General features: G+C 47.5%; 1 protein-coding gene across 1 annotated transcript; it reads left to right on the top strand.

The window, feature by feature from the left end:
• Positions 1-9648: 9648 nt before the first annotated feature.
• On the top strand, positions 9649-11933 carry ARL4C (ARF like GTPase 4C). The gene has a single exon (XM_082210141.1). The coding sequence runs from the start codon at positions 10194-10196 to the stop codon at positions 10773-10775; it is 582 nt and encodes a 193-aa protein (XP_082066267.1). The 5' UTR covers positions 9649-10193; the 3' UTR covers positions 10776-11933.
• The last annotated feature ends 327 nt before the right edge of the window (positions 11934-12260 follow it).

The following is a 12260-nucleotide window of genomic DNA, read 5'->3' on the forward strand; positions in this document are numbered from 1 at the left end:
ACCAGTGGAAAGTTTGGCATCTTCTAACTTTGAGGAGAAATGCTCTTTTTAAAAGCACCTTTGATGCTTCCTATGGCATATTAGCACTGTGTTTTCAGTTGGGCAAAGAGTTGTGAAAACTGTGTATAAGACTCTGGCAATATAAAAAGCAAAGTTAGCTGTGCTGCTTTTGAAAGGCAAGGCAAAGCTTCGTGTAACATTAATAGTACCTTTAAGCTTATTTAAAACAGATTTACTCCACCTCCCTGCATCTTCAAGGCAGCTTACAATAATTTTAAATTTTCCAGTCACAAAATCTAAAACAAATGCAGTGTATACATATAAATATTAGTAAGGGGCTTACACACACACACACACACACACACACACACACACTTTCCCCAACCATCAGACAAAGTGTACACTGTCCTTCAGTGGAAGCTACTCAGAAACCTATTTCTAAGCATCACACACACATACGCACATTGATTACCAAACTGGTATTTGCATTTATTTTGTTATCAAAAGTCATAGTGCAGGCATGTGCTTGCCATATGTAACTGATTTTATCTGCCTGGATTTTGTGCTAATCACAAATCCATTTATGAATGCAAAAAGTAATACATGACACATAATAGGATCTTATGAACCTTGAGATTCCCTCTATTTCAGTGACTTTTCTTGTTCACTTGTTCATATGCTTAACGCTCATACATTCTCATTCCAGGCATTAAGGCTCTACTCCAGGTGTACAATGAACCAGCCCTGTGCACTGAAAGACTTGCATGTGCACAGGCAAAATTGCACATGCGGGTGGCAGGAATAGAGCCTGCTGCCACCCACCTCCTCATTATATGCATGGAAAAGAGCCCTAGTAGCTGAAAATGGCCTGACAAGCAACTACTGAGTTAAATAAATAAAGTACTTTACAAAGTACATAGTTGAACTATGGAATTTGCAGCAATCCTCACCAACTTGGATGGATTTAAAAGATAGGTAGCCGTGTTGGTCTGCCATAGTAAAAATAAAAAAAATCCTTCCAGTAGCACCTTAAAGACCAACTAAGTTAGTTCTTGGTCAAAATAAAAAAATTCCTTCCAGTAGCACCTTAAAGACCAACTAAGTTAGTTCTTGGTATGAGCTTTCGTGTGCATGCACACTTCTTCAGATACACTGAAACAGAAGTTGCCAGATCCTTCTATATAGTGAGAAGGTGGGGAGGGGTATTACTCAGAAGGGTGGTGGGAATGGGAGATTGGCAGATAGCTGAGATGAGCCTGTTGACGACTCTTAACGACTGCAATAGGTCTTACAGGAAAAGGCAAGGGGTGAGAAGGTGAAAAATGGCTTAGTCATGTATAATGAGATAAGAATCCATTATACATTATACATGATGTATAATTATACACCCCTTGCCTTTTCCTGTAAGACCTATTGCAGTCGTTTAGAGTCGTCAACAGGCTCATCTCAGCTACCTGCCAATCTCCCATTCCCACCACCCTTCTGAGTAATACCCCTCCCCACCTTCTCACTATATAGAAGGATCTGGCAACTTCTGTTTCAGTGTATCTGAAGAAGTGTGCATGCACACGAAAGCTCATACCAAGAACTAACTTAGTTGGTCTTTAAGGTGCTACTGGAAGGAATTTTTTTATTTTGGCTTTAAAAGAGTTCTTCTAGGAAACCCAGTTAAGAGGGGTGAGGGAATCCCTCGGGTCTGTTATACTAATTCAAATGCCTCAGGAGTGGGATTGCTAAGAGAGCAGGTAACTGACAGAAAGTGGCCCTTGCTCATGACCCAAATGAGTTAATTGTGAAGGAAGCTTTGCTGTGTTAACCTGCCATATCTAAGCAAAAGGACCCAGAGAGAAGTAACAGAAACTGAAGTGTCACAACTGATTTCTGAGTAACTGAAACACGTATACTACATATACGATGCCTGTGACATTTTTATACTTAGTTTAAGTAATAACTTAACTTCAACCTGAAAGAACACATCTCCTGACCCAACTTTGTTACACCGTCTTTTTTGTAAATAAAACTTTTCTTGTTTGAACCACTCCTGACTGAGATCCCCTGAATCTAAGTTTCCCTCACACAAGACCCCCCACAAGTTAGCCTGTGGTAAATTGCAGAAACTTGTTTAATTGGCATATAGTGTGGTGGGTCTGCTATACTTAATTAGGGGTGGGTCTGCTACAAGTGGTTCCCAGATCTGATAACTTGGGATTTTGTCTTGTCCAGATGAGGTCCCATTCCTTCTGAAAGAACAAGCAGGCGGTTTAGGAGAGCTCTGGGAAATACCTTTTGCCCACCAAAGCCCAAGTGGCCTCTATCTACTTCTTAGGAAATACAACTTCCATCTTCCAATCTGCAAGGGCAAGAAGGTCTTCAAACCATTACATAATAGATGTCGAATATTTATCCTTCCATGCCTGGAGGGGAGGGTGTGTGTGATCCTACACATGTGCATAAATGGGCATTAGGATGCCATATTGGCTCTGGCTTCCCAAAGTAAGCACACTGCATGGGCATACAAGGATTGACATACGTACAGGGTCATCACACACAATGCTCATTAAACTAGCAATACTTTTAATTCCAGTTCCTACACAGAGGAGCAAATTGGCTTTAAGCTCTGGTCTTATTTTAACTTGGACCCTACATTCAGCCTTACAGTGGTACCTCGGGTTACATACGCTTCAGGTTACATACGCTTCAGGTTACAGACTCCGCTAACCCAGAAATATTACCTTGGGTTAAGAACTTTGCTTCAGGATGAGAACAGAAATCGTGCAGCGGCGGCGCAGTGGCAACAGGAGGCCCCATTAGTTAAAGTGGTGCTTCAGGTTAAGAACAGTTTCAGGTTAAGAACAGACCTCCAAAACGAATTAAGTTCTTAACACGAGGTACCACTGTATATGAGTCTTATTATGGGGTGCATTTCTGATACAGCTGGGGACAGTTGTTGAGAAGCTGCCCGGAGAGGATGGGGTGGAGGAAAGGCTTATTCTAGATCTTTGCCACAAAGTAGCTGAAAGGCAAGCAGTACCATCCCAGAAATCCAGGATTTTGCAGGTTGCTTATCTTACACTAACAACCACCACCACCAACTGTTTGAAACCTGACAATAATGCTGAACTTTAGTTTGCTACAAGGGTGAGTCATATGGGCAACACTCCTTCTTGGGGTCCCAAAATCCCAGGACGTAATGATAGCATGGCCTGCTCATGTTCTTGTGGTGCCTTAGACTTGAGCCTTCATACATATAGCAGCCCACAGTTATCCACTGGGCATAATAGCACAATGCCATACATACTCTTTGTTGACTCACCAGTAGATCCTGTTACACCTTAGAGGCTTTTGATGGGAAGCTCTGCACAAGCCACACTATTTTGAGGAAATGTCTTACATTTGCTCTTCCAGCAGTGGAGTGGAAACTATGTCCCTTTCAATCTCTCTTCTGTAATATAGCTGAATTCAGGGTAGAACATTTCGCCACTTTGCAGTAATGACAACTAGCAGCCCAGTGGGTGACATTCTATGGCTCATGAAACACAGTGGAGCAAGATAATAGTTCTTTTTGCCCATAACCCTCATAGGATTTCTTATGGTGCATGTTGTTCTCCTAAAATAACAGCTCCATTGCCAAAATATCTCAGGTTTGTTTATGCACAGCTTAAGCAGAGTGAAATGAGTTGAAAGCAGTGGGAGGATGCAGGGGTACGCATACCCCTAAACATTTTGTGAATCTAAGTTTGGCCTCATTAAGGGGCAGTATTTCAATATGAGTAGGAAAATGGGAGTACCCCTAAACATTTTTTTAGAAAATAGCACTGGTTGAAAGGAAGATAAGAAGTCCCAAGCCAGTTAAAACTCCTCAACCAATACAGCGGTACCTCTGGTTATGTACTTAATTCATTCTGGAGGTCTGTACTTAACCTGAAACTGTTCTTAACTTGAAGCACCACTTTAGCTAATGGGGCCTCCTGCTGCTGCCGTGCCACCGGAGCACGATTTCTGTTCTCATCCTGAAGCAAAGTTCTTAACCCGGGGTACTATTTCTGGGTTAGCAGAATCTGTAACCTGAAGTGTATGTAACTCGAGGTACCACTGTATCTAGATAGGCCACCCTCCAGGTGCTTTGGTCTATAACTCTTGCCAGCATGGCGGCGATGAAGGGGGGAAACAGTGGTGCCCTTCTGCTGGTGGCATCACCACACTCATTAGGTGGGGAGAGGGCAGGACAAGGTGGCAGCAGGGAGGTGGGAGGAATCTGAGGTCTTAACCCTGCGGCTATACATACATCTGTGAGATGCCATCACCTACCGGGAGCTCCTCCAACCTCCCCCACACCAACTACTCCGGGTTCCTTCCACAGTAGTTCCTTTATCTGGTCACTGGGTTTTTACAGGGAGCCCACACAATACTGCTAACAGATTGTTCCACTCTGTCTGGCTGTGTTTTTGCAGAAGTAATTTGTGTTGCTTTGGAGTAAGAAAACACAAATGATGCATCAGCCTGTGTAATATGGACAAGCAAAATCCTTTTGAGGATTTTAAAGGTTACTGTACTTTTTGCTGAAAGTTGTCTATCTACAAGGCTACTCCATTTTATTGTTTGCTGCTTGGAGTGGTTGTGTGTGACCTTTAAATGGGCAGGATTCAAGTCCTGTCAGCAGAAGGATGTCTGCATGAGCAATGCGGCTTACTGCCTCTCCTCCACAACTGGCTCGGGGGGGGGGCATGCCAGGAGAGCCCCCTGGAACAGCACAAAGGAGAGGGGGGTTATTCCATCTGGCAAAGGAAAATGCTTCCCTGACCAAACGATCCCCTTATGGATTCTCCCTATGAATTTATTTAGAGGCATTTATACCCTTTGCCATGCAGTCTTGACTCCCAAGACGGGTTACATACAGCTCAATACAATTAAACCATAAATTGATACCCCACCTTTCGAGAAAGTTTCTCCTCAAAGCAGCTTACAACAATACTTAAAATCACAACATCATTACAATATGTAAAATATTCATTCCATGACTATTCTAAAAATAAAGCCAATAGCCAACTATAAATCAATTTAAAAACCAAGGCCCAGCATTGAACAACAATGTACATTAACTCCCAAAGGTTCTCAAGAGGAAAACAGTTTTCAAGGATCTAGTAAACGTTGATGATGGTTACAGGTGGCAAGATTCCTGAATTCTGTTCTTTCATATAAAAGACTTTATGGAATGCTGCATGACTATTAAAATCTAGTAAACTCTATCCACCATCTTTATATTCAAGGCCACAATATGGTACATCTAGAGACTGTATGTATTGTGAACGAGATTATGCGCTGAAATATTTTAGTTGATATTTTAGAATGTAAAATGCTATTTTATTTACTGATTGGTTTTACCTGGTGGGCTTATAGCCGAATAAAGTATTATCTATCTATCTATCTATCTATCTATCTATCTATCTATCTATCTATCTATCTATCATCTATCTATCTATCTATCTTGATGATGATGAGGCCTGCCTCACCTCAGAAGAAAGTCACTGCAGAAACGGCTCAATTGTGCACGCCTTTCTGGGTGGGCCTTTAGGCAGGATCTCAAGGTACAGACAGTTTGGTATGGGTATAGGTGATCTCCACTAACCTGCTCCCAAACTGCCCAGGGCTTTGAAGATCAGAACCAGCACTTTGAATTGAGCTGGAAAGGCACTGACAACCTGCACAACTAGTACATTATAAGCATAAAATGTTCTGACCACCTAGTCCCTAAAGGAAGTCAGCAGCCTAATTTTGCATCAGCTGAGTGCATCAAATAATATTGAAAGGCAGGCCTATTTAAAGTTTATTTCAGTAATCTATTCTGGATGTGACAATTAAAAACAAAAGAATTGCCTCCTGGATCCGGACAGTGGCCCACCAGCCTACTGGTCTCACTGTGGCCAGCCGGATGCCTAGATGTGCACAGATAAGCCTACTTCCATTCAAAGGCCAAAAAGAGCAATCGCTCAGCAGCACTAAATGCTCTAGCAAGCAAGGTCTCTTGCGTGTTGTTAGCAAAGTTTGCTTTAAGACAAAGGGACAGCTGTTTGTTACAAAAGGTTGCTCTTTGACTTCCAGGAGCCTTTCGTCTCGGCTTACAGATAGTGTTGTGATGGGTGTGCAACCGAGACATTTTCTGGGAAATCCCTGATTAGAAATTGCTACCAATACAAAGCTGTCTATGGGCCATCCATCTGGAAGATAAATTGTAATCTGTATGTGGCCAGTCAGGCAAGCCACAGAGGCTAGCAGGCTAGCTATCTATAAATCAGATAATTTTGGGCATAGTTTATGAGAAGCTTGTGCACTGACTGATCCAGCCATGGGCAAACTGAGGCTACCTGGGGAGTCACTTTGCCACTTCTTGAGGACTTCCAAGTGGCAGATTGAGGTACTTGCTTGGCATGTATAGATTGCTTGCTGTTTAGAATAAAATCTTCTCATTCACTTGTGTTTGTATTACGTCTGAATCTCATTTTAAAAGAACCACCTTGCATTTGGCAAGATAATGTTTTCCTGAACTTCTGAACTGTTTTGATGGTTAGTCAGTATGGGGCGTGTACATTCCTCGTTCAAGAATGTCCTAGTCAGTCAGAAGTATTTGAAGGATCTGCTAATCATTATCCTTTGTACTGTTTGTTTCCTTGAAGCTCACCTATATATTTTAATATGGAACCTGAAACTTGACTCCAAACTGGTTTTAGAAATATGGGGAAATATCCAGTCTTTCTCTGCAATGCAACCCTCTGGTTGCTTTACAAATAAGTTGCTGTTTTGGTAAATTCAAAACACAATCCTTTACCCAGTAAGAGCAAGAGTTTCTTTCTGCATCTCTATGAAATAGTGAATGAATGGTTGTGTGTTGTGTTTCAGTTATGTATGAGAGAGAATATACTGTTGGTATAGTGGCCCCTGAAGGTTATCCTCAAGGTCCCTGCCTTCCCACACTGGGAAGCAGCAGGAGATGTGATGACAGGTGTGGCAAGACTGAATGATGGGAGAAGTCTGGCAGGAACCTGTCCTTGTCTGTTCTGAAGCAAATATAACCCCCAAGCAAGCAGTTGCTCCATTTGCGCTCTCCACCTCTGTCATTTTTGTGAACAAATTGACTTCTAAAGGGCATTTCTTTCCTCCATGCCCTCAGACCAAACCTTCCTTGGACACGCAACCGCCCAACAAATAATAATAATAATATAATAATAATTTATTATTTATACCCCGCCCATCTGTCTGGGTTTCCCCAGCCACTCTGGGCGGCTTCCAAAAGAATATTAAAATACTGTGATACATCAAACATTAAAAGCTTCCCTAAACAGGGCTGCCTTCAGATGTCTTCTAAAAGTCTGGTAGTTGTTGTTCTCTTTGACATCTGGTGGGAGGGCGTTTCCCAGGGCGGGCGCCACTACCGAGAAGGCCCTCTGCCTGGTTCCCTGTAACTTGGCTTCTCGCAGTGAGGGAACTGCCAGAAGGCCCTCGGCGCTGGACCTCAGTGTCCGGGCAGAACGATGGGGGTGGAGACGCTCCTTCAGGTATACTGGACCGAGGCCGTTTAGGGCTTTAAAGGTCAGCACCAACACTTTGAATTGTTCTCGGAAACGTACTGGGAGCCAATGTAGGTCTTTCAAGACCGGTGTTATATGGTCTCGGCGGCCGCTCCCAGTCACCAGTCTGGCTGCTGCATTCTGGATTAGTTGTAGTTTCCGGGTCACCTTCAAAGGTAGCCCCACGTAGAGCGCATTGCAGTAGTCCAGCAAACACAGTGTATGAACCCAACAGCAGCATGGCCAACCCACCAATTCCCACAGCCATAGCAACACATTTCCCACCTGCTGCAATCGCTGGAACTGCTGCAGCGCATAGCCATGGATGCCTGGCTAAAGGGCTCATCAGGGAATGGTATTTGAGACCGACAGCTCGTGAGTACTGGTGAATGGCCTCTCAGCACTGCACTGTGCTCTTTTGCCTTGCTTTAGAGACTTGGAGGCAGATCTTTAATCCAGCCAAGGGGTGGGTAGGGCCAGCAGCCCACCCACAAGGCAAGGCAACCGCCTCAGGTGGCAAGATCCATAGGGGCAGCACATCCAGGCACATAGAAGCCAACTCCTAGAGCTCAATGTCCCTTTGGGCCTCCCAATAAAATATTTGAGGGGACCGCACCACATGTTGATGGGCATTGCCATTCAAATGGTGGTGGTGGGGTACCGTATCATGTGATCAGTTATATGGGGCAGAGGTTACCTCTGTTTGGGCTCCAAGGAATTGCTCACCGCTGCTCCTGCAGTGACAGGCCAAGGGAGCCGGCGTACAGCTTCCGGGTCATGTGGCAGGGTCATGTGGTGAACCAGAGCAGCGCACGGAAACACTGTTTACCTTCCCGCAGGAGCGGTACCTATTTATCTACTTGCACTTTGACGTGCTTTCGATCTGCTAGGTTGGCAGGAGCAGGGACCGAGCAACGGGAGCTCACCCCATCACAGGGATTCGAACCGCCGACCTTCTGATCGACAAGCCCTAGGCTCTGTGGTTTAGACCACAGCGCCACCCACGTCCCAGTCTAAATATAACTGTACTTTAACAATGTTACGCATGTTGTTTCAGGGATTCTTATGGATGGGATGCAAGTACAGTCATACCTCATGTTACATTTGCTTCAAATGTACTTTTTTTCAGGTTGCGTCCCGCAGCGACCAGGAAGTACCAGAAAGGGTTACTTCCAGGTTTTGCCACTCGCACATGCGCAGACGCGCAAAATGACATCAGGCGCATGCACAAAAGTGGCGAGTCGCAACCTGCACATGCGCATACGTGCTGCTGCGGGTTGCATTCTATTCATGTTGCGAACGGACCTCTGGAACGGATCCCATTCACATCCAGAGGTACCACTGTATATTCCCAAAAAGCAAACTATCCCCCTGAAGTAGCTACCCTGTGCCTGCCCCATAACCACTTCTGATGATTTAATGTTTCTCTGGAGGATCACACGAAATTTGTGGACATATTTAACTAGCTATCAGGACGAAGGAGCCTGTTGAGAGACTGCATTCTCTCATGCAAACCTGCCTGGGCTTGGAGCTCTTTTGGGGAGGCCCTTCTCTTGGTCCCACCACTTTGGACCTTCCTCTCTAGAGAGGCTAGACGGGCTTCCTCCTTGTTCTCCTTCAACGGGCAGCTGAGGACTTTCTTGCCCCAAGGGGCTTTGGGGAAGTGACCGCCTTGCAGTTTTTATTGCAATGATTTCATGTGTTCTTTTATGTATTTTAATTCCACTAATGTTTAACTGTGTTTCGGTTGCTGCGTTTCTTTCTGTATGTTTTCAGCCTCTTCGATTTATAGTTGTAAGCAGCCTTGAGTCCCCTTATGATCCTCCCTCACATCAATATCCGCTCTTCCTCCTTAGTCACAGGGTTTTGTTCCATCGGATACGACGGTGGCTCCATTCGGGAAGCGCTCACCTCCAATTGGAAAGTGGTACAGCCCAGACGCGGGCCGGCCACCTGGGGAAGGGAAGGAGAAAGGCCCATTCGGCGAGGCGAAGGGGCGGGAGATCGGTGGGCGGGGAGCCCGAGGGAAGAGGAAGCCGGGGAGCGGCGGGCGCGGGGAAGGGAGGCCGTGGCGACGGGGGCGCGCGCGCTTGTGCAGCCCCTCCCTCCGCCGCTCTCCGGCTGGGCGTGGGACTGCGCGCTACGGAGGGAGGCGGGAGGAGGGCTTTGATGGATTGAACTGCAGTTGCGGGGCTGGAGGCTGGCAAGGAGCCGCTGGGAGCGCGCGCGGTCGGGGCTTCCTCCCGGGCGCCTCGTCGGGGAAGGAGGCCTCTTCCCTGGGGAAGGTGGGCAGAACCCAGGAGGAGGAGGAGGGCGCCGCCGCCGCTGCTTCCCGCCTGAGAAATGAATGAATGGGCCGGGAGGCGCAGCTGAGCCGCCGCCGCCGCCGGAGCCCCGAGTCTCTCCGCCTCCCTCGCGGCTGGAAGGTCTGGCCGGCGAGCCGCCTTTGTTCGGCGCTCGGCAGGGCTGCGGAGACATGAGCGCCGCCGGCGGCCGCCGCTCGGAGCCGGGCGCGTGGTGAGAAGGCGCCGCCGGAGCGAGCGAGGCCAGGCTCGCCTCTCCGCCAGATCCGGGAGGAGGAGGCTCTTTCGGCGAGCCAGCGCTCCGTCCCCCCCGCGCGTCCGCGGCGCCATGGGGAACATCTCCTCCAACATCTCCGCCTTCCAGTCTCTGCACATCGTCATGCTGGGATTGGACTCGGCGGGCAAGACGACGGTGCTGTACCGGCTCAAATTCAACGAGTTCGTCAACACGGTGCCCACCATCGGCTTCAACACGGAGAAGATCAAGCTGAGCAACGGCTCGGCCAAGGGCATCAGCTGCCACTTCTGGGACGTGGGCGGCCAGGAGAAGCTGCGCCCGCTCTGGAAGTCCTACAGCCGCTGCACCGACGGCATCATCTACGTGGTGGACTCGGTGGACGTGGACCGGCTGGAGGAAGCCAAGACGGAGCTGCACAAAGTCACCAAGTTCGCCGAGAACCAGGGCACCCCGCTGCTGGTCATCGCCAACAAGCAGGACCTGCCCAAGTCGCTGCCGGTGGCGGAGATCGAGAAGCAGCTGGCGCTCCACGAGCTGACCCCGGCCACCACCTACCACGTCCAGCCCGCCTGCGCCATCATCGGCGAGGGGCTCACCGAGGGCATGGACAAACTCTACGAGATGATCCTCAAGCGCAGAAAGTCCCTCAAGCAGAAGAAAAAACAGCGGTAGACCGGAGAGCCCGAAAGGAAGCTGCGGTGACACGTCCCTTACGGAGCCTGGGCCCACCCACCTCTCCATGCTGTCCCAGACCCCTTCCGTCGCTTCCCCATTGAGAGGCAGGGTATCGTTTTCGTGTTGGCTGGCACTCGGGATGCAGGTCAGATCTGCGCATGTCCGCTTCCCCCCTCCCGCTGCGAAGCCGCCATGAGCCCGAGGCAGAGGAGGGAGCCTCGCCTGACTTCCCCCATTCTAGCAGGACTAGAATACAGGCGAGGACCACATGGTTTTATCAGCTGCTTCCGTCCCTGTGGACTAACCTACACAACGCACACCCTTGTTTAAATCCCTCTGGAAGGTGTCTTTTTAACTAGATATGGATCTGTGTAATGGGAGAAACGACTTCGGGAGATGAAAGCCAGGAGGCTGGATAGCGCAGGGCAGGACCCTGTTTCATCTGGATTAAAGCTTGTGCTGCCATCTCAGGATCTCAGTAGAAGCCCAAGGTGATGTGTGCATGAAGAACTAGACTGAAGAAATATTGCTTGATAGGGAAAAGATGCTGTGGTTGGGAGGGAAAAAACTGATGCAGATCCAAGTACATCTTCAGTGTATATTGCTTCAATGGCTCATTGAAGCCAGCCTTTGTGGAAACTGTTTTCGGTCCTAAGATAAGATAGACATCGCCAAGGTATTTATGGTCTGGCATTGTGTCGGGTTCTTATTACCACAGTCCACATGATGCGGTGCTACTTCCTGGAGTGACGTGTGTTCCGAGAAAAGTGTCCCTGCCATTTCAGTTGGGTGTGAGGGTGTGCAGCAGTGCCTGAAAGCGGGAGGGGGGGCGGGGGGGCAAGGAGGACAGCCCTTTAGGCTTCGTTCAGAACGCAACACCCATGTACTGCTGTGTTAAAAGAGAATTCTGTATGTTGATTGTGTGTTGATGCACTTGAATTGTAAAATCTTGAGCTGCCCGGATCCTTTGTGACCTGCAGCCGCTGCCTGGTGCTGTGTTCTAAGCATTATGCTAACAGATTTTATTATCTTTTCATAACCAGTCTATACACTGTAGCAATAACCAGGAAAACATTTTCTCAATCATACTTTCTTACTGTAACATTTGACTGCAGACATCCCACCCTTTCTTCACTAAATCCAATCAGACTTAAATACTCTGACTGGCTTTTCAATCTATTAGCGCATCGTTCTGATGATTTTCATGAACCAGAGGCCCAGCTCACTGCAGCAATGAGAAGCAATGGGTTGTGGGAGGAAGCCCAAAGACACTTTGACTAAGCTGATAAAGTACAAAGACGGATTCCGTACCAAGTGGATATTCTGAAGAGAACAAATATTTTGTGTAAGCGAGAGAACTGCCCCCCCCCCGGGCTGACAAGTCACCTCATTGGGTGGAATTCTGAGTTCCATCAGTGAAAGCATTTGAGTTTGCTGGACCCTCCCCTCACTGTTCTGAGGGGGTTCTCTCAATCCTCCAGA

Source organism: Podarcis vaucheri, assembly GCF_965113315.1.
Source record: "Podarcis vaucheri genome assembly, chromosome: 1".
Classification (NCBI taxonomy): Eukaryota; Metazoa; Chordata; class Lepidosauria; order Squamata; family Lacertidae; genus Podarcis; species Podarcis vaucheri.